We start from the raw sequence: 20,166 nt of genomic DNA on the forward strand, positions 1-20,166 counted from the left end.
ACACACACACGGATCCATAGGGACATGGGTCCATGGGGACGCAAATTCACGGATCCATAGGGATTTGGGTCCATGGAAACTCAGGCGAATCCACAGAAATTTGGGTCCATGGGGACACCCCCCTCCCACCGCCCCTCACGCAATTCCCGCCCTCCCCCCGCCCATCCAGCAGGGGGCGGGACCTACGGTGGAGCCACGCCCCCTCCCTCCTTCTGGCCCCACCCCTTCCTTCCCATTGGCTGCCGGCCGCCCCCGCCGCTTCCCATTGGCTGCCGGGCCGCGCGCGCGCGCCCGGACGCGGAAGTGCCGGGGCCGGAGCGGCAGCGGAGACGGTGAGGCGAGGGGTCGAACCCACCGCCCGCTCAGAGCGCTGGGAACGGGGATTTATTCCCAGAAATCGGGGGAAATGGGGAATATTCTGGTTTAAATACCCGCGTTACACTTGGGTTTGATGAGGACAAGGGTTTGTCCCTGTGTTTTCGCGAGGAAAATGGTTTATTTGGGGGTTTTGGTGAGGAAATTAGCTTGTTTATTTTCTTTTAAAAAGCTGTTTGTTGCGGCTTCGTGAAAAAAATCGTTTATTATCGGGTTTTTTGATGAGAAAAAGGGTTTATTCCGGGGTTTGGATGAGGAAAAGAAATTACTTTTGTTTTTTTTGAAAATGAGGAACAGGATTTATTCGTAGTCTTTGATGAGGAAAATGGTTTGGTTTTGAGTTTTTTGTGAGAAGAAAATGTTTAATTGTGGCTTTTGAGGAAGTAAATGGTTTATTTGTGTGTTTTTGATGAGGAAAATTACTTATTCTTTGTGGGGGTTTTGATGAGGAAAACGGTTTATTCTTGGGGTTTGATGAATAAAATGGTTTGTTCTTGCTTTATGATGAGGAAAATGATTTATTATTGTGGGTTTTGTGATAAAAAGGTGTTTATTTTTTGCTTTTTATGAGGAAAATGGTTTATTTATGTTGTTTTGCTGAGGGAGGTGGTTTCTTCTGGAGCTTTTGTGCAGAAAACAGGCTTGATGAGGAAAACTTATTCTTGGGGTTTTTAATGAGAAAAACAGTTTATTCTTGGGGTTTTGATTAATTAAATAGTTTATTCTTGGGGATTTCATCAGGAAAATCAATTTATTTTGGGCTTTTAGTGAGGAAAAGAGTTTATTTTTTAAATTTTTTTTCTTTACTCACCCTTCATGTTGAAACAAAAATTTGGGATCCTAATTTTTCATGGAATCTTCGAAGGAGAGATGGAGAGGGGTAAAAAGTGGAATTTAATTTAATAAAAAGTAGATTTTAATTACTACTGGAATTTAACAATTAGAATTTAACTACTGGAATTGAACTGGAATTCTACCAGTTGAGTTTAACTATTGGAATTCTACCAGTTGAATTTAACTGCTGGAATTTAACTCCTGGAATTTTAACCACCAGAATTTTCACTGTCAGAACTTACCCAAGAAAATGAGCACCAAAATATATTCCTGCTTCCAAATATTTGCATTTCTTCTAATACAAATTATATAATAAATAATTAAATATTTGTTAGGAAAGCTGGAGATCTTTAGTACCTCACTAGGTGATTTGCATATGTTTTGAATATTCATGTGCTGTAGCAAGACGGAGGAGCTGCAGTGACAGAGTGGGAATCCCTTTCCCAAGGAATTTTTAAAGGCAGGATTGATCCTTTGCCTCACTCCTGTGAGGAAGGAAAGAAAACGTGGAATTTAATGAGGCTGGACGGTGTTAGAACAGGTTGGACGAGCTGGAGCAGCCTTTCCATCCCTGGAATTATTCCAGGTGTGGTTGGATGGAGCTTGGAGCAACCTGGGATAGGGGAAGGTGCCCATGGAATGAGATGATTGTTAAGGTCCATCCCAACCCAAACCATTCCGTGGGGTTTTTTTTTGTACAGCCTCATCGTGGGAGGGTTTAGTGGAGAAGGCAGAGCTGGACGTTTCCCATGGAAGCACAGTGAGGGAACAGGGATGAGCAGGAATGTGGGAAACTGGGTTAGATGGAATTTTGAATCACCAAGAGGGTGATGAAACACCTGGAAAAAGGGAGCAGGGAGGCTTCAGGAGACGCTCAAACTCACCTGGGCGAGGCTTTGAGCCTGAGGTTGAGCCTAAAACCTCTTCCAACCCCAGATTATTCGGGAATTCTGCGCTAACACTCACAAATCCCCATTGCTGTGACTCTCCCAACCCAGGGAAGCCGCCATGTCCAACCTCCTGCCTCCAGCAGCAGACGGGAACTGCTTCTACATCCTGATGGAGGACTGTGCCTATGGAAGCAAATACTTCCAAGCTGGCAACTTGTGCTTCTGCAGCGAGAGGAGCTACCTGCGGAATTTTTCCGAGGATGGGCCTCCGGCTTGCTTCCTGAAGGTCATCATGCTGGACGACAGCTCCACGGTCACCATCAACCTGGAAGTCCTGCAGCCCGTGCGCCAGGAAGCCGCCGGGTTCCTCCTGGCCATCGGGAGCCACAGCGAGCGCTTGAATTTTTTCCTGGAGAGGCTGAGCCTGGAAGGAGCTCTCCGAGCCGTGCCGGGTCAAAACGTGATGGTGGAGGTGGAGCGGGAATTTTTCCCGGGAGTCGTGCGCTACATCGGGAGCGTCTACAAGCCCAGCTTGGCTGTGCTGACTCCGGTGTTTTTCGGGGTGGAATTGCAGGTAAGGGGCCTGTGGCAGCGAATTCCTTATTTTTTCCATGGAATTTTCTGTGTGTAACATCCCTTCCCGGCGTGTTTTCAGGGAGAGGGGGAAAACAGAGGGAGAAGCGACGGATCCTACCACGGCACCGAGTACTTCAAGTGCAAGAGGAACTGTGGGGTCTTCCTGCCCTTCAGCAAAGTCCAGTTTATTTCCACATCAGGCAACGATTATGGGAAGCAGAAGCCGGGAAAGCAGGACACAGAGGAGGTGGTCCCCGTGAAAGTGGGAGACGCCGTCAGCTTCTACGTGGATGAGATTCTCACCAAAGGAATTGCCATGGCAGTTTACAGGGAAGGGAGCCAGTGGTTTGTGAAGGTTTGTCCGGTAAGAGCAGCTTTTCCATGGGTTTTTTTGGGATTTTTTCTAAAAAAGAACAAGAAAAACAACACATTATGGTGGGACGTGAAAGAGAAGTAGAGGGGATGTCCAAAAGGGATGTGAGGTTACATGCAAACTTCCCAGGCATGTTTAAAAAATTCCGTCATATTCCAGTGTTTACCTGATGGATTTTTTTCCCTAGCTGATGGAGTTTTCCCTCCTTTCAGGAAGAAGAAGGAACGACCGACATTTTCAGGGAAATCCCCATGGATTCTGTTGTGAAGGAGAGCTTGCAAAGTAGGTGATCTTTGGATGTGTCTCTCCTGATCACATTCTGGGGAATCAGAGGGGATTTATTCCCTCTCTGGAGGGTACTGAGGAGCTGAAATTCCAGTAAAACTTCCAGCTGGTCTTAAATGATTGGGATTTACGGAAAAATCTCAAGTTCCACACAGAACTCTTTGCGTGAGGCAGCTGAAGCTGGATCCCATTTGTGAGGAGAATCCAGTTGTAGCAGAGAAATCCCTCAGGGAAGAGGCACCACTGGTTAAAGGGCCTTTATTTCAGCTGTAAAAGATGGAGCAGGAGCTTCATCCTGGTGGGAAAGGCTCAGGTGCCAGCAGCAATGGTGGGAATTGTTGGACAAGACAAGGAATCAGTAGAACAATTAGGAAATAAACCCCCTGCTGCCATTCCAGTAGTCTGGGAAGGGCTGGATTAGCTCCAGGGCCAGCGAGAGGTTGGAATGTGAAGCTTTGAGCAGGGAAACAAGGAGCAGGATCCTTCCCTCTCATACTGTCAGACCAGCTTGGAACATTGGGAATTGCACCTTGTGTCCCTGCTGCTCAGCTTCCTGCTGGTGTGTGTAGTCTGGAATTTCCAAAACAGACCTGGAATTAGATCCAGAGGATTGAATTCCCACCTCTCCTGATGGTTTGTGTTGCCCAACAGGTTTTTTCCCAACGTTCGACTCTGATGTGGGCTTTGGAAAACCAAGCCAAATGAAACGAGAGATCAGCGAGAGCAGCGAGGAGAGAGAAAGTGGGAATTCACCCCTGGAAGTGAACTCCATGGTCCAGATCACCTTGGACAAAGGGAATCAAGTTTCGGGAATCATCCGCTGGTTGGGCTACCTGCCCCAAATCAAGGACAAAATGGCTGGAGTTGAACTGGTGAGGCTGGAAAGCTGGAAAAGGACTTGGGAGTGCTGGTGCCAGTGGCTGAACACAGGGGATGGAATTTTGGGATCCCCATGTGCAGGATAAGGGAGGGAATGGAGTTGGGAAGGGTCTGGAGCAGCAGGAGTGGCTGAGGGAGCTGGGAGGGCTCAGCCTGGAGAAAAGGAGGCTCAGGAACCTTCTCACTCTCCACAACTTCCTGGCAGGAGGGTGAGGCCAGGTGGGAACAAGGGACAGGGCATGAGGAAACAGCCTCAAATTGCTCCAGGGGAGATTTGGGTTGGATATTGGGAAAATTCCTTTATGGATGGGGTTGTCCAGCCCTAGCACAGCTGCCCAGGGCAGGGGTGGGGTCCCCATCCCTGTGGATGTGGCACTTGGGGACACGATCTGGTGGTGGCCTTGGCAGCATTGCAGTGTTAGACTCGATCTCAGATCTCTTTTCCAACCATAATTCCATGAATCCCGCTCTCAGGCTCTTCCCTGGTGCTGTTTTCCCAGGATGAAGACAAGGGGGTCACAGCTGGAGAGTGGCTGGGCAAGTCCTACTTCCACTGCGCCCCAAAGCGCGGCCTCTTCGTGAGGCTGAATTCCTGCCAGCCTGACATGCGCTTCCAGAGCTTTCCCAACTCTGACTTATCCCTCGGGGATTACAGTGAGTCCTCTGGGAAGCAGGAAAACGGGGCTGTGATGGCAGAAGGACATGGAGAAACCCCATGGGCACTGTTTCTTCCCTTTCTTCAAGCATTGTTTTTTGGTGTTTACAGCACACCACATCCTTGGCTGGGTTAACAGTTGGACTCGATGGTCCTAGAGGTCTTTTCCAACCTAAATGATTCCATAAGGAACATCCCACACATCTGAAAGACTGTGATTTATGAAAAGCAGGATTGAGAAGCCACCTTAAATTTGAGAGTTACAGACTCATCTCAGACTTTTGGGGTGTCAAGGAAGGGCAGAGTTGACCCTGATGAGAAGGTGAAGGAAATTCCTTTTCTTGCAGGAGGACAAGAAGTTCTTCCACAGGCTCCAGAGAGTTCTCCTCCCCTCAGGAATGAGGCAGCAGTCCGTGTCCTCCGAGGGCGGATGAAGGGCATCCAAGGCCATTGTAATTCCTGCTACATGGATGCAGCTCTCTTCAGGTAAGGACCTGCTTGGGTGGTGGAGTCTCATTAAATGAGTGACTTTTTAATTGGGCAGAGCCCCAAACTGCAGCACTTCCCTGGATTTCCAAGCTGGCTGGAAGTTTACCTGGTGTAGAGCAGGATGTAACTGTGGAGGTGAAACCTCCAGGCAGCTTTTGGATCTCCTTCCCAAATCCAGCAAGCTTTCCAGCCCTGAAGACTCCTGTGTCTGTCATTCAGGGTGCTGAGAGCTCGTAGTTTTCTGGACTTGGATCGTGCTGACTCTGTCCCTGGAAGTTCTGGCTGGAATCATTCCAGGCAACCCACCCAGGAGGTCCCAACTTCCCTGCTTGGAGAGGAAAAGACTCAGTGGTGCCTTTCCCTGAGCAGTTTTGGCTGCAAAGTAGGAATTTCCTTCTCCCCACGCTGTTCCATTGCTTTCTCCCAGTGTTCATTTCTCCAGATGTGCCTCACTGTTCAGATGTGCTTCCCTCACTTCCCTGTAATTCCATGCATGGATTGTTGGGCATCAAAGCCATTGACTGTCACCAGCCACCACATTTTGGTTCCACCTGTTGCTTCCAAGCCCTCAAACTCAAACCCATCCCACTCTTCCCACAGCCTCTTCTCCTGCACATCCGTGCTGGACTCCATGCTCTTCATGCCCTTCCCACAGTGTGACAGGAATGTCCAGGGAATTCTGCGGGATGAGATTGTCAATCCCCTCCGAAGGTGAGTGTAGGGAATGCTGGAAGTTGTCCCATCTTGCCTTCATTCCTTCCCTGCTGCCCTGAAGGAATTACCTGGCACTGAGGGAAACCTGGCAGCCACATCCAAAGGTGTTCAGGACAAGCAGGAATGGTTTTAAACTGCCAGAGCATGGATTGAGATGGGATTTTGGGAAGGAATTCTTGACTGGGACGGTGGTGAGGGGCTGGAATGGAATTCCCAGAGCAGCTCTGGATTTGGGAAGGTTGGACAGGGCTTGGAGCAACCTGGGATAGTGGAAGGTCTCCCTGCCCCTGGCAGGGGATTGGAATTAGATGATCTTTAAGATCCCGTCCAACCCAAACCATTCCATGATCCTGTGATTCTTCCAGTTGTTCCTTTCCCTGAGATGTGGGACTGTCACAGCTCTTGTGCTCAGAAGGAAGCCTTGGGAGCTGCACTTCCCGGTAAAAGGAAGGAAGGGGGATTCCTGGGGTTCCAACAACCTCTGGATGGAACCCTGGAGTTGGTGAAGCAGCAGCCTTGCCTTGCTGAGCAGCTGGTCCCAAAGTTGGCATGCAATGCCAGGCTGGATGAGGGGAAACCATCCAGCTTCCAGTCCCTCAAGGGGCTCCAGGAGTGCTGGAGAGGGACTTGGGACAAGGGATATGGAGGGACAGGACAAGGGGTGGGTGAGGCCCTGGAATGGAATTCCCAGAGGAGCTGTGGCTGCCCCATCCCTGGAAGTGTCCCAGGACAGGGCTTGGAGCAACCTCATCTTGTTGGTGCTATCCCTGCCCATGGCAGTGGGTTGAACTGGATGAAGTTTAAGATCTCTTCCAAGCCCAGCCATTCCATGATTTCCCTCACCTGCAGCTGGTTGTTGTTCCCAGGACTGGCTTTGTCCGGGCCAGCAGCGTGATGCACCTCCGGGAGCAGCTCACGGACAAGGGCCAGTGCTCCAGCTTTACCAACGCTGAGAAAGGTGAGGAGCTCTCTGGCACCTTTCCCCAGCTGCTTCCCTGTGTTTTGCCTCATCCAGGCACCAGCTGGCAACTTCCCTTTGTGCTTCTCCCAGGAATGTGCTTTAATTAGGTGCTGATGTTAATTGATGTAGAAATTCACTTGGAAAATCCTTTCAGTTTTTAAATCTCTCTGTACCCTTCCAGTGCCTAAAGGGGCTCCAGGAGAGCTGGAGAGGGACTTGGGACAAGGGATGGAGGGACAGGACACAGGGAATGACTTCCCACTGCCAGAGGGCAGAGATAGATGGGATATTGGGAAGGAGTTCTTGGCTGTGAGGGTGGTGAGGCCCTGGAATGGAATTCCCGGAGAATCTGTGGCTGCCCCATCCCTGGAAGTGTCCAAGGCCAGGTTGGGTGGGGCTTGGAGCAACCTGGGATAGGGGAAGATGTCCCTGCCCATGGAAGGAGTTGGAATTCCATGATCTTGAAGGTCCCTTCCCACCCAAACCATCCTGGAATTCCATGGAAGTGCAGTCTCTGAAGGCTAGTTCGCATTTTTCCATGTTCCCCTTGGGATTTGTGCCTGAACCAATTGCTCTCAGCCTTTATCCCAGTTGTCCCCTAACCTGAAGAGGAAATTCCAGGTTCATGGAATTGGCTCATGTTTATCTGGCAGCTCTTGGATGCAGTGGGACAAGGCAGTTCTTGGCATGGTCTGATCCATCCTTTCTTCACTTTCCAGATCCTGAGGAGTTCCTCAATCTCATAATGCAGCAGATCCTGGGAATTGAGCCACTATTGAAGCTCCAGTAAGTTTTCAGAGCTGAGGGATGCAATTCCCGAGGCCAGGCTCATTAATTTTCCACCTCACAATCCCTGGGGGTCACTTGTGCCTTTCCACCAAAGTTTTTTGGAATCACAGCTCTTGAGTTTTGTGCAGCTCCTTCTGCTTTCCCTTGGGAACAGACTCTGATCCTGCTGGTCGTGATCTTCCCATCCGGGAAAAGACACTTCTGAGCTTTCCCTGGAGGGTGCTGCCTTCAGAAAATTGGGATAAAAACCTTGTTCCAGCCTCAGGGAGAGCCAGAAGGGGTTTGAGAAAGGTGATGTCCGACTTCAGGGCAGATCCAGCAATATCCGACAGCTTTTGGATGAATTTGGGATGTGTCCAAGGCTGCCAAGCTGGCTCAGCTCCCACAGCCTCTCAAACAGGCAGTCCATGGATGCAGTCCCAGTTTTTTTGGGACTCTACAAAGAGGATGAGAGGCTGGAGGAAGCCAAAAATAACTGTGCTGTTTGGGAGCACAGAAAGGGAATTGTTGGGAGTTCTGTGCTCCTTTGTGGAGCCGCCGCTCGAGCCGTGGATCGTGGAGTGCTGGGAAAGGCCGAGCACAAAGAGGACTCTGTGCTGCAGCTCCCCTGCACGGGGTCATCCCAAGGAAATCCTTTCCCTGCTCTCTTTTTAGGGATTGTGGGAGATCTGCACACAACTCACCTTGAGTTTGGCTTACTGGATGCATTTTGAAATTAATCATCAAAGCATCCATTTGTCAATTTAAATGTTAAACTAGTTTTTATATTTGTATCAAGGGGAAATGGAATTTTGCTCATAGGAGCAGGATGTGGTGCTCCAAAGGGCTAACAAGGACAAAGTTCCTACTTATCTCCTCTTCCCCTGGCACAAATTTGGTATTTTTGGGTGGAAAATGTGCTTTGTGTCGCACCAAACCACCCTCGGTGCCTTGAGCCCAGGAGCTCTCCCAGGACAAACCTTGGGAAGCTCCAATTTTTGTGTCACCACATCCCCAATCCCAAGACCTCTCCTTGCAGGTCAGGAGGCCAGAAGGAGCAGGAATGTTACTGCTACCAGATATTTATGGATAAACAGGAGGATCTGGTGGTTCCCAACGTGCAGCAGTTGGTGGAACGCTCCTTCCTGTCCTCGGATCTGAAGCTGGTGGAGGTGAGTCCAGTTTCCTTCTGCTTTCCTGCTTTTCCTGCTCCCCAAAGTACCTGTGAGGCCTTGGATGGTTTATATCCAACACTGAATCCACACATGACTTAGGAAAAGGCCTCTGCTTTCCCTGTTTCCCTTTTGTCCTGTGAATAATGACAGCAAATTTAGAGAGAAATCTCTGGGATTTGGCTCTTCTTCAGGGTGACTCCCTTCCCTTTTTTTTTTTTTCCCCCCAGATCCCATCTTGCTTCATTATCCAAATGCCACGTTTTGGGAAGGAATATAAAATGTTCAGCAAAATCATCCCTTCCTTGGAGCTGGATATAACAGATCTGCTGCTGGACAGTAAGTTATGGATGATGGACTGTGAGCAACAGCTCTGGGCTCTCTGGGGTGGGATTCTTCTTCCCTGAATCCCAGTTTTGGCAGGACAAGCTGGATTTTAGGTGGAATCTGGAGGAGACACTCCCTCTGAGCTCTGTTTGCCTGGCAGGTCCCAGGGAATGCTGCCTGTGTGGAGATGTTGCCACTCTGGAATGCTCGGAGTGTTTCAAGGACAAGGTGTTTGCAGCCACAGGCCTGAAGCAGTTCTGCAGCTCCTGCTCCAGACAGGTATTTTCCATGGATGTTCCCAACATCCATCTTGGAAGCTGTCAGAAGGATGAACCCTCCCAAAATCCCCACATTTCCCTGGCTGTCCCTGCAGCTGCATAGGTTGGGCAGGGAGCAGCCTTTTCCTGAGGGTCATTCCCACCATGAGCCAGAGGTTGTGAACCCTCTGCTTCTACAGAGCCTAAATAATCATGGAATCATTGAAAGGCTTGGATTGGAAAGGACCTTGAAGCTCATCCAGTTCCACCCCCTGGAACTCACTATCCCAGGTTGCTCCAAGTCCTGTCCTACCTGGCCTTGAACAATTCCAGGGATGGGACATCCACGGCTTCTCTGGACAACCTGTTCCATAAATAAGGATTAATCCTTCAGGAACCGAGTGCTGATCTTTCCCTGCTGCCTCTCCATGAGCATTCCCACAGTTTCTGCCTCTTGGAGGGTGACATTCCCGTTTTAGCTTCCTGCTGCCAGGCTGTTCCCACAATGCCATTCCCAGGCAAGCAGGGAGCACGGGAATCACATCAGCAGGGAATAAATCAGGAATCTGACCTCTGCCCCATCTTCTGTTGGGTCAAGGCCAGTTCCACCAATGCCACCCTGTCCCCTCTCCTCAGGTTCACTCCCATCGCCACCGCAAAGCGCACAAACCCAGAAGGCTGCACATTCCAGAGGAATTCCAGAGCTGGAGCACCCGGGGCTGCCAGCAGGTCCCCCGGGAGAAGCTGGAGCTGTTTGCAGTGCTCTGCATCGAGACCAGTCACTACGTGTCCTTCGTGAAATACGGCCCTGGGAACGAGCACTGGATGTTCTTTGACAGCATGGCTGACCGGCACGGTGAGGGAATGGGAATGGGATGTGGGATATGGGATGTGGGAAGCTGCCAGGGGCTGCTCAATCCCCCTTTTCCTCTCCGGTTTAGGCTCTCTCTGGGTTTGGCTTCCATTGGATTCCAGAGTGGCCAAGCCAAGCAGGTGGGAGTTTTTCCAGGTGCTTCCAGCTTCTGGCTGTGGTCAAACAAGGGATTTAGGATCCTATCCCAGCTGGCTCAGCTTGTGGGCATGGATTGTTCTCCTGTCCTTCCCCACTTTGTTTTTATGAGGGAATCATGGTTTGGGTAGGAAGGGATCTTAAAGGCCATCCAGGTCCAGCCCCTTCCATGGGCACCTTCCACTCTCCCAGGTTGCTCCAAGCCCCACCCAACCTGGCCTTGGACAGTTCCAGGGATCCAGGGGCAGCCACAGCTTCTCTGGGAATCCTATTCCAGCCCCTCACCACCCTCCCAGGGAAGAATTCCTTCCCAATTTCCCATCTATCCCTGCCCTCCAGCAGTGGGAAGCCATTCCCTATGTCCTGATATTCCATCCCTTGTCCCAAGTCCCTTTCCAGCTCTCCTGGAGCTCCTTCAGGTTGAACACTCTCCCCTCATCCGGCCTCTTCCATTGCTTTTGGCCTCCACATCTCCCAGCTGAGGTTCTGCATGACTGTTGAGCGTGCTGGGATCTGCTGGAGCTGTAGGAACTCATCCCTTTGGGATCTGATTTGGGATTTTCCTCCTCCTTTTCCGCCTTAGGTGGTGAAAACGGCTTCAACATTCCCACAGTGACGCTGTGCCCAGAAGTTGCCAAATACCTGGACTTGCCCCTGGCTGTGCTGGCCCTGGAGCAGCCTCGGGACATGGATGGGGTGGCCAAACGCCTCTTTTGTGATGCCTACATGTACCTGTACCAGAGCAGGAAAATGGCACTTTACAAGTGACACCGTCCCGGGATGATGTCACCGAGCAACGTCAGGAACGGGAGCTTGGATCATCCCTGAAGGTGGAAGCATCCGAGTCTGGATGCTCTGAGCTGCCTCTTCTCACCTCTCCTGGTGTCAAATTATCCAAGTCAGGCTGGGTTTGTTAAATCCTGGCTTTTTCACAGTGGTAGTTGGGATGTGGGCACAGCTGGACTTGGAATTATTGATGCTCAAATTCATTCTCGTTCCCCACATTCCACAGTTCTCCCTCTCTGGGTACTCTGCAGCTGGAGCCTTCCCACATCCTTTTTTCCCTGCTGTCCCTTCCCTCCAAAGCTGGGGACCAACAGAAATCAAAACACAAGGAATCACCCACAGGTTTACCAGGAGACCACAACCTTTCCTAAAACATCCTGGATTTGTGGAGTGAGGAGAACCAGGTGTGGTTGAGAGGGCCCGGGATGGATTTTCCACACCTGTGTCTCTCAGTTCCCTGCACTTCCCTAATCCAGCACTAACTGGCACTTTTCCCCACTCTCCCTTATTTCCAATCATGGATATCCTGAGCTGAAGCTATGCTTTAAAAATAGGTATTTTTCCAAGAACAAAACTGGAAGGAGGACTGAGCAGAGGAGCAACATCTGGGCTTCTGCTGCTTCCTCTTTTTGGCAAAATCCGCACAGGATTCAGTGTTCCAACCTCACTTTTAGCACTTTCTGTCCCATTTTGCGTCCGCTTCCAAGTTCTGGAATTCCAAGGGCAAAAATGGAAAAAAAAAAAAAAAAAAAAAAGAGCACTCTGGGCTTTCCTGCTGTGACTGCAGGAAGGTTTAGGGTTTGGGTGGGAACTGGTGTTCCTTAAGTTAAATAAATTTGTAAACGCGGGGCTTCTCTGCCGTTACGTGGGAAGTTGTGCCTGGAGTCAGTGGGATGCCCAGATTCCACAAAACCCCAAGGAAAGCATCCAGGAGTCCCAGATGTGCAGATTTAACCCTGTTCCTGCTCTTTTTTCCCCCTCTTTAATGCCAAGTGCAGAAATTTTAACAAAGCCTGGAGCTTTGGATCGGTCCTGGTGGCTTGGGACGTGTGGTTTGGGATCCTTTTGGCATTCCAAGTGCAATCCATTCCAAGGGATTCTTTCTCTCTGCTCAGCTGTGATCGGTCACACCTGGAATACTGGGTCCAGTTTGGAGCTGCCCAGTACAAGAGAGACAAAATCCAAGGAAAAACCACAGAGATGATGAAGGGACTGGAGCATCTCCTACGAGGAGAGGCTGAGGGAGCTGGAATTTGCCCAGCCTGGAGAAGAAAAGGCTCAGGAAATCTCCTCAATATCCATAAATACGTGAGGAGAAAGTGCAAAGACATCTGGGAGCTTTTCTCTCCCCACCAAAATGGTTCCTGAACATCAGGAATTGCATCTTAGCCATGAGGGTGCCAAAGGCTGGCACAGGTCACTCTCCTTGTTCTTCATTCCTCCTCTCCCAAAAACTCAGGAACATCTCTACTCAGGTACAATGGACTCTTTCTCTTTGGTGCTTTGCTCTTAAAAAAAAAAAAAAATCTAACTTATACCAAACTGATCCTGGCTTTCCTGGAGTTTTTTTTTCCTGTATTAAAATGGGATACAGTGCTGTTGGAATTCCCAGAAATCCGTGACCATCAGGCCACGCTTCATTAAGCTCTTAATTACTCCCTGTAATTTGCTGTCAAGATCCAAGCCATGGAGGGGAGGGTGGACAGGGAACCCACAGGTCTGATCCTTGGGGATTTCCCCTCTCATCTTCCCACTCCCAATGGAGCTCCAAAGGGTTTTTCCACTGGATTTAGGGTCGGTTAGGAGCCGTGGTGGGAAAAGGCCTTTATTTAAATTTTTTGCTTAGTGTGAAGCTCAGTGTGGGTTAGTGCCATGTTTTCTGTGGGAACTGGGGTTAGACTGCAGGTGCTGGGATCAACCTGAAGCAGGATCAACCTGGAGGTGGGATCAGCCTGGAGCCGGCCTCCACATCCCCAGGAACTCGGCCAGAATGGAAAGAGTTGGAATGTGGCCACAGAGCTGAAGCTTAGAATTGCCAAAGCAAAGATGATCTCCCATGGGTGTCCCATGTCACCCTTTTGGTGGCACCCCAGACTTCATTCTGGTGCCACCAAGGAGTTTCGGGATGGGGAGGCCACCAGAGAGAGCACAGGGCTGGCAGGGCCACCAAGGAAGGCACAGGAGTGGCAGGGCCACCATGATAAGGCACAAGGCTGGCAGGGCCACCAAGTTGGGCACAGGACTGTCACCTCCAGGGGACACAGGGACAGCTCTGCCTTCCCCATCCCTGTGTTCCCAGCTTCCCAGCTGGGACCCCCAGGGCGCTCTCCCAGGTCCTGCGCATTCCTCGGGTTAGCACCAGGCAGCGGAAAGGTCTGAATTAGAGCAGCTAATTCCCAACGGGTCACCTGGGCTTCCCAAAAAAGCACGGAGCAGGAGCTGGGGACGAGCAGGGACCTCTCAGTGGCTGCCCTGACGCAGCTCCAGGAAGAGCCGGTGCAGCCGTTCTGTCATGGCCACCTGGGATGGGAACAAGAGGGGTCAGGGAGCAGCTCTGTGGTGGCTCTGCTCCGGCCACCGATTCCAAGTGGCATTCCCAAGTGGGAACGTGGGAAGTGCTGGATGTACCGGGTAGGGCTGTGGCTCGTGGAGCCGGCGGTGAGCGGGGCTGAGCAGGTTCAGGGACACTTGGGCGTGGGTCCTCACCTCAGGCAGGCTGGGCAGGGGCTCACACACCTGCAGGAATGGGGGTCCATGTGGGAAGATCCATGTGGGAAGCCACCACCCAGCACCAATCCCAACGAGCCACCGTGTCCAAGTTGGCACCAGAGTTGTTGGCACATCTCAGAAGCCACCACCGCCCTTGATCCATCACCCAGCGTGGAAGAGAGATCCATCACCCCAGCGAGACGGCCCCAGGAGATGGGACCACCCCTCACCTGGCCATCCCTGAAGTAGGTCCGATGGAGGGGCTCCACGGTGCTGGGAATGACCTTGGTGGTCTCCCCAAGCCGCCCCAGGACACGGATCCCCAGCTCCTGCCCTGCGCTGGGCGACGGCTCCTCTTCCAGGGCCATGAGGTCCATGAAGGGGTGACCTGCCAGGAGGACAGCAGGAAGAGGGTTATGGAGCAGGAGATTCCCCCAGAACTCTGGGAAAGGTCTCCAGACTCACCAGCAGCGTCATAGAGCCGATAGATCGTCTTCATCCCTGGGATTGTCATCTTCTCCTCATCCTCCGTGAGCTTCAGGCATGGGGAGCCATTGACTTCCACCAGCTGTGGGAGAAGGGAAGGGAAGGGATGGGCACCTGTGACCTCTCTGGGGAGGCCACCGATGCAAATCAGCTGGAAAAAAACAAATAAAAACCCCTAAAACCATCCCAAAATCAGGCATTCTGCCTGTGGAGAACTTGGGGCTTCTGGAGGGAAAAGAATTGGCCATGACCCAACACTGGCACCTGGAACCTCCCCATGTCCTTGGCTGACCCCAGTGTGGGCAGGAGGAGAGGGAAGAATTCCGCCCCTCTGCCCCGCTCAGGTGAGACCCCCACCTGCACAGCTGCCTCCAGCTCTGGGGTCTCCAACAGCAGAAGGACGTGGAGCTGCTGGAGGGAGTCCAGAGGAGGCCACAGAGATGCTCCAAGGGCTGGAGACCCTCAGCCATGGAGCCAGGCTGGGAGAGCTGGGAATGTCCAGCCTGAAGAACCTCAGAGCCCTTTCCAGGGCCTAAAGGGGCTTCAGGAGAGCTGGAGAGGGGACACGGGATGGAGGGACAGGACATAGGGAATGGCTTCCCACTGCCGGAGGGCAGGGTTAGATGGGATATTGGGAAGGAATTCTTCCCTGGGAGGGTGGTGAGGGGCTGGAATGGAATTCCCAGAGAAGCTGTGGCTGCCCCATCCCTGAAGTGTCCAAGGCCAGGTTGGACGGGGCTTGGAACAACCTGGGATAGTGGAAGGTGTCCCTGCCCATGGGTGGTGGATGATCTTCAAAAATCCCTTCCAAGGCAAACTATTTTGTAGTTCCATGACTCCAGCGGGGCTGGATGGCCATGGAGCAGGTGCAGAGCACCTGGAAGTGGCTCAGAGGATTGGGATATCTGGGATTTAGGCTGCCACCTGTACCTTGTAGACACAGCCCAGCGATGGCTGCAGGGGACACGTCACCAGGTTGGTCCCGATGCCGATCATGTCGATCTCGCTCCCCTGAGGCAGCGGAGAAGACAGAGACCATCAACATTCCAGCCCTGCCAGCACCAGGGACAGCCCAGGTGTCATTCCAGCCCTGCCAGCACCACCCAGGTGACTTCCCAGCTGTGCCAGCAGGTTCCTCACCTCCCTCCTAAACTCCTCCAGGCTCTGCTCGCTGATGTCATTGCTGACAGCGATGGGGATGGTCTCAAACCAGGGTACCTGGAAGCTGGAAGGAGTGGGATTTGGGAGGATCCATGGATCCACTCGCAGCACCCCGGAGCTGTGAGAGCTCCCAAATCCTGGCAGGATGAGGGGCTGGGTGCAGGTGAGGATAACAGGGATCGGTGACATCCATCCCAGGGCTGCCGTGGGACTCACTGAGCTCCACAGGCTCGGAAAACTCGCCGGATTTCCTTGGATTGCTGGGCCAGGTCCCCGCTGTCCAGGCGCACTCCGATGGCCCGGTATCCCAGCTGGTGCAGCGCCAAGGCCACAGCACAGAAATTGGGCAAGCCACTCCTGGTATGGGCAAGGAAATTGTTAATGACAAGCAGGACACAGATCCAGGGTGGATCCAGCAACGTTTCCAGCCAACATTCCTACTTCAAGGCTACCAACAAGGAGGGACTCATCCACCCCCTGTCCCATGGTGGCAAAGTCCTGGCGTCCTCACCTCCTGACACAGTAGGTGTCCAGCAATCCCTGGAAGTCACACGGGAAGGTGACAGCATAGGACACGAAGGCGGCCAGCTCGCCCTGGTTGGCCTTGGCAGGAGGAGTTTGGAGCAGGTCACAGACTCGCTGCAGCCAGGACACGGCCAGGGCTGCGAGGTCCATGGGATCTCCTCCAGCCCGAGGCGGCAGCTCCTGCCAGGAGAATGTGGGATTTGCAAAGTCCATGGCATTATCCAAGGTGCCAGCAGTGTGGGAACACGTGGAGTGTTCCATTCCCATCCATCCCACTCTCATTCCTGTCTGCATTCCCATCCCATCCCAACCCATTCCCATCTCCATTCCTATTCCCCTCTACATCCCCACCCCCATGAGATCCCTATCCCATCCCTATCCCACCCTCACCTGTACTCCCATCCCTATCCTCATCCCATCCCATCCCTATCCCACCCTCACCTGCACTCCCATCCCTATCCTCATCCCATCCCATCCCATCCCAGGCACCGCTCACCCGTGGCTGCACCTCCTCCAGGCACCTGAAGGACATGATGAAGGAGTGGGCGATGGTGCCGCGCACCGGAATTCCGTAGAGTTTTCCCGCCAGGATGTTGCTGGTGCAGTCGAAGCCTGCGAGGAGGGATGGGGGGGACACCCAGGTGATGGCAGGGCCGCGGTGGCACCGGGCACCACAGGGCGGGACTCACCCCCGATGTAGGAATATTTGGATGCCGAGAGGGCTCCGTCCGGCCCCTGCGCGCGGCGCAGCCCCATCTCCACGAGCTTCATGTCCGGGCCGGCGAGGAGGCGGAATCTGGCAGCGTTGGTGGCCACCAGGCTGGGGGACAAAGGGGACAGGTCACACAGAGCCAAGGGAAAGGGGCTCCAGGACCCTCCCTGCTCGGACAGGGCAGGGATCACCACGGGACTCAGTGGAGAGGGATGTGGAGTTGACCAAGGGGCCCTGGGGGGGACATGGGAACCTCTCTGGGGGACCTGTAGGAGACCAGGAAATCTCTCAGTAGAACCTTTGGGACAGGGAGACCCTTCAGGGGACCACAGGGTGGGCTGGACATGGAAAGCCCTCAGGAAAACTTGGGGGGGACACTGGGACACCCTCTGGTAGTTAAATTCAACTGGTAGAATTCCAGCAGTTAAATTCCAGCGGGGGATTTGTGGGGTCATGGTACCCCCAGGACCAGGGTGTCCCCAGCCTCACATCTCCCCCTGGACTGGGGGGTGCTGCACTCCCTTCCCTGCCCCTCTCCAGCTTCCAGGAGCTTTGGGATCATCCCCATCCCAAAATACCTGGCGTAGTTGACCAGGCACAGCAAGGTGGTCTCCAGCAGCTGCACCACCAGGAGCGGCCCCTTCACCTGCAGGAACGGCACCTGCGGGAACAGCAGTGACATCCCAGCCCCTCCGGAGCTGGGAAAGGCAGGAATGGGAGTCCAAGGGCTCCCAGAGTCAAGGAAAAGGGAAGGCCTGGGCCTGGGAAAGGTGGGATGCCCAGGAAAGGAGTTGGAGGGGGATATTGGTGAAGGAAAAGGGCATACAAGGGGATCCCAGTGCCAGGGAAGGGGGTGCAGGGGGATCCTATTGCCCAGAATAAGGATCCAGATAGTCCCTGAGCCCAGGAAAGGGCTCACAGGGTGGGGATGCCCAGGATGGCCACAAAGGGGGTTCAGGGGGTCCATGGTGTTGAGGAAAGGGCGATCTGGGGGTTGGAAAGGCAGGAATGGAGGTCCAGGGGCTCCCAGGGTCAGGGAAAATGGGGGCAATGGGGGCTCGAAAGGCAGGACCGGGGTTCAAAGGGGTCCCAGAGTCAAGGAAAAGAGGAGGTCTGGGAGCTAGGAGAGGTGGGATGGTCAGGAAAGAGGATGGAGGAGGGTCCCACCCTGGCAAAGACGACGGAGCCCTCGGGAATGGCGGTGACGGTCACCTCGGAGGCGTCCAGGGTGGCCAGGTAGTCAAAGAAGGCGTCATCCGTGGTGCTGGGCAGGACGGAGCGCAGGTACGCAACGTCTGCGGGGACAGCACGGTGACACCAGGGACAGAGGACACGGGGGGGGGGGGGACACCAAGCCTCCCATGGCCAGGTGGGTGACGGCACCCCCAGCACAGAGCGAGACAGGGTGGGGTGGCCCAAGTCCCCTCTGAGGGACATCTCTGAAGGGTGTCCCGGTGTCCCCTCCAAGTTTCCCTGAGAGCTCTTTGTGTCCATCCCCACTCTGTGTCCTCTGAAGGGTCTCCCTGTCCCCCAGGTCCCTCTGAGGGATGTCCCTGTCCCTCTATCAGTTGTCCTAATCCCCTGCAGGTCCCCCAGGGGGACCTCCTGTCCCCCAAGTCCCCCTCAAATGTTGTCCCTCTCCCCCACCACAGAACTCAGCTGAGAGATGTCCTTATCCCCCTCAAGTCCCTGTGTGAACTGTCCTGGTCCCCTGCAGGTCCTCTTGAGGGGTTCCTCTGTCCCCCCCCAATGCTCCTGGGGGGTTCCCATCCCCAGATCACTCTGAGAGGTGTTCCTGTCCCCCTGAAGTAGCCCCCAGACCCCTCTGTCCTGTCCCTTACAAGTCCCCTTGAGTTGCTCCCCCATCCTCCCCCGGGGGGAATTTCCCCTCTTCTCCCACCGCTCCCCGCTGTCCTTCCCTCATCCTCTCCCCTGGAGTTGTTCCCTTGTCCCTCCAAAGTCTCCCTGGGAAGGTTCCTCTCTCCCTCTCCCCCCACCGCTCCCCACAGCGCTTCTCCTGTCACTTCCTCATCCTCCCCCCTGTCCCCTTGAGTTGTTCCCCCTCTCCCTCCCCCAAGACCCCTGCCCACAACGCTCCTCCCGTCCCTTCCCCATCCTCTGTCCCGCGCTGCCCCCTGCAGTTGTTCCCCTGTCCTCAAGTCCCACTGGGAGGCTCCCCTCGCCTACCACTCCTCCCTACAACCCTGTCCTTCCCCCGTGTCCCCCTCTTGTCCCCCGCTGTCCCCACGCACCGGCAGCGGAGAAGCGGAAGGCTCGGAGCCCCCGCAGCCCCTCAGCCAGGCCGGCCCCGAGCGCGAAGGAGCCGCGGAAGGGCGGGCGGCGGAAGAAGAGCTCGGCGGCGGGCCGGGGCGCGGTGTCGCCCGGCCCGCCAGTGCCCGTAGGCCATGGACACCTGGTACAGGTCCGCCAGCGGCGCCATGGCGGGGCGGGGACACGGCGACAAGGGAGGGGACACGGGGAGGGGCGGGGGAGGAGCGGGGAAATAGGAGGGATACGGAAGCACGGGGTGGGGTGAAACGGGGATGGCGACACGGGGCAGCGGGGATGGCAGGACAAGGGGGACGCGGGGATGGCAGGACACGGGGGACGCGGGACAGGGTTGGTGACACAGCTGGACACGCCGGGTGGCTGCGCACAGTGGACACGTGGCGCGGGGATGGCGGCACATAGGGGACACGGGGATGGCAGCAGAGGGGGGATACAGGGACAGTGGGACACGCGGGACACACAGGGACAGGGCGCCAGGGATCGCAGCACACGGGGGACACAGAGATGGTGACACAGAGGACATGGGACAGGGATGGCAAAACACAGGGATGGCGATAGACCCGGGACACTGGGCACAGGGGATGGCAGCAGAGGGGACACGGGGCACAGGGGTGGTGGCATACGGAGGACACGGGGCACAGGGGTGGTGGCACACGGGACAGGGATGGCAGTACATGGGGCACACACAGGACACATAGGATGGCAGCAGAGGGGACACGGGGCACACGGGAATGGCAGCACACGGGACAAGGGTGACACAGAGATGGTGACGGGGGACAAGAGGGACCAGGAATGGCAGCACACACAGGGGACACGGGAGGGGTGACATGGCAGAAATAGGGCACATATGTGGCAGCACAGTGGGGGGGACACACAGGGCACACGTGGCACCAGCTGTGCCAGCACCTGGAACACCAGGGACTCAGGGTGGCAG

General features: G+C 54.1%; 2 protein-coding genes across 5 annotated transcripts; one reads left to right on the forward strand and one right to left on the reverse strand.

Moving 5' to 3' along the window:
• The first annotated feature begins 284 nt into the window (after positions 1-284).
• Positions 285-12,896, forward strand: LOC104692595 (ubiquitin carboxyl-terminal hydrolase CYLD-like). Of its 4 annotated transcripts, none has more exons than XM_010404668.4 (15): positions 285-332; positions 2,208-2,673; positions 2,755-3,039; positions 3,261-3,330; positions 3,985-4,205; positions 4,713-4,866; positions 5,215-5,353; positions 5,957-6,067; positions 6,937-7,028; positions 7,751-7,817; positions 8,839-8,971; positions 9,202-9,310; positions 9,459-9,577; positions 10,192-10,411; positions 11,148-12,896. In XM_010404668.4, exons 2-15 carry the CDS (start codon positions 2,218-2,220, stop codon positions 11,330-11,332), a joined length of 2,361 nt encoding a protein of 786 aa, XP_010402970.2. In that variant the 5' UTR covers positions 285-332; positions 2,208-2,217; the 3' UTR covers positions 11,333-12,896. The 4 variants fall into 4 exon arrangements, with proteins under 4 accessions (XP_010402970.2, XP_010402971.2, XP_039404737.1 ...); XM_010404669.4 differs by lacking the exon at positions 285-332 and adding an exon at positions 347-511; XM_039548803.1 differs by lacking the exon at positions 285-332 and having other exon boundaries at positions 519-2,673; positions 2,755-3,030.
• A 259-nt stretch (positions 12,897-13,155) lies between these two features.
• On the reverse strand, positions 13,156-19,398 carry NAPRT (nicotinate phosphoribosyltransferase). The gene is given in 14 exon segments (XM_039548805.1): positions 13,156-13,870; positions 13,979-14,086; positions 14,290-14,447; positions 14,525-14,627; positions 15,476-15,556; positions 15,686-15,770; positions 15,923-16,063; positions 16,218-16,411; positions 16,728-16,843; positions 16,921-17,051; positions 17,522-17,604; positions 18,111-18,238; positions 19,196-19,304; positions 19,306-19,398. Coding segments are annotated over 14 exon segments (1,575 nt in total). The 5' UTR covers positions 19,384-19,398; the 3' UTR covers positions 13,156-13,810.
• Between the last annotated feature and the right edge of the window lie 768 nt (positions 19,399-20,166).

Source organism: Corvus cornix, chromosome 2, assembly GCF_000738735.6.
Source record: "Corvus cornix cornix isolate S_Up_H32 chromosome 2, ASM73873v5, whole genome shotgun sequence".
Classification (NCBI taxonomy): domain Eukaryota; kingdom Metazoa; phylum Chordata; class Aves; order Passeriformes; family Corvidae; genus Corvus; species Corvus cornix.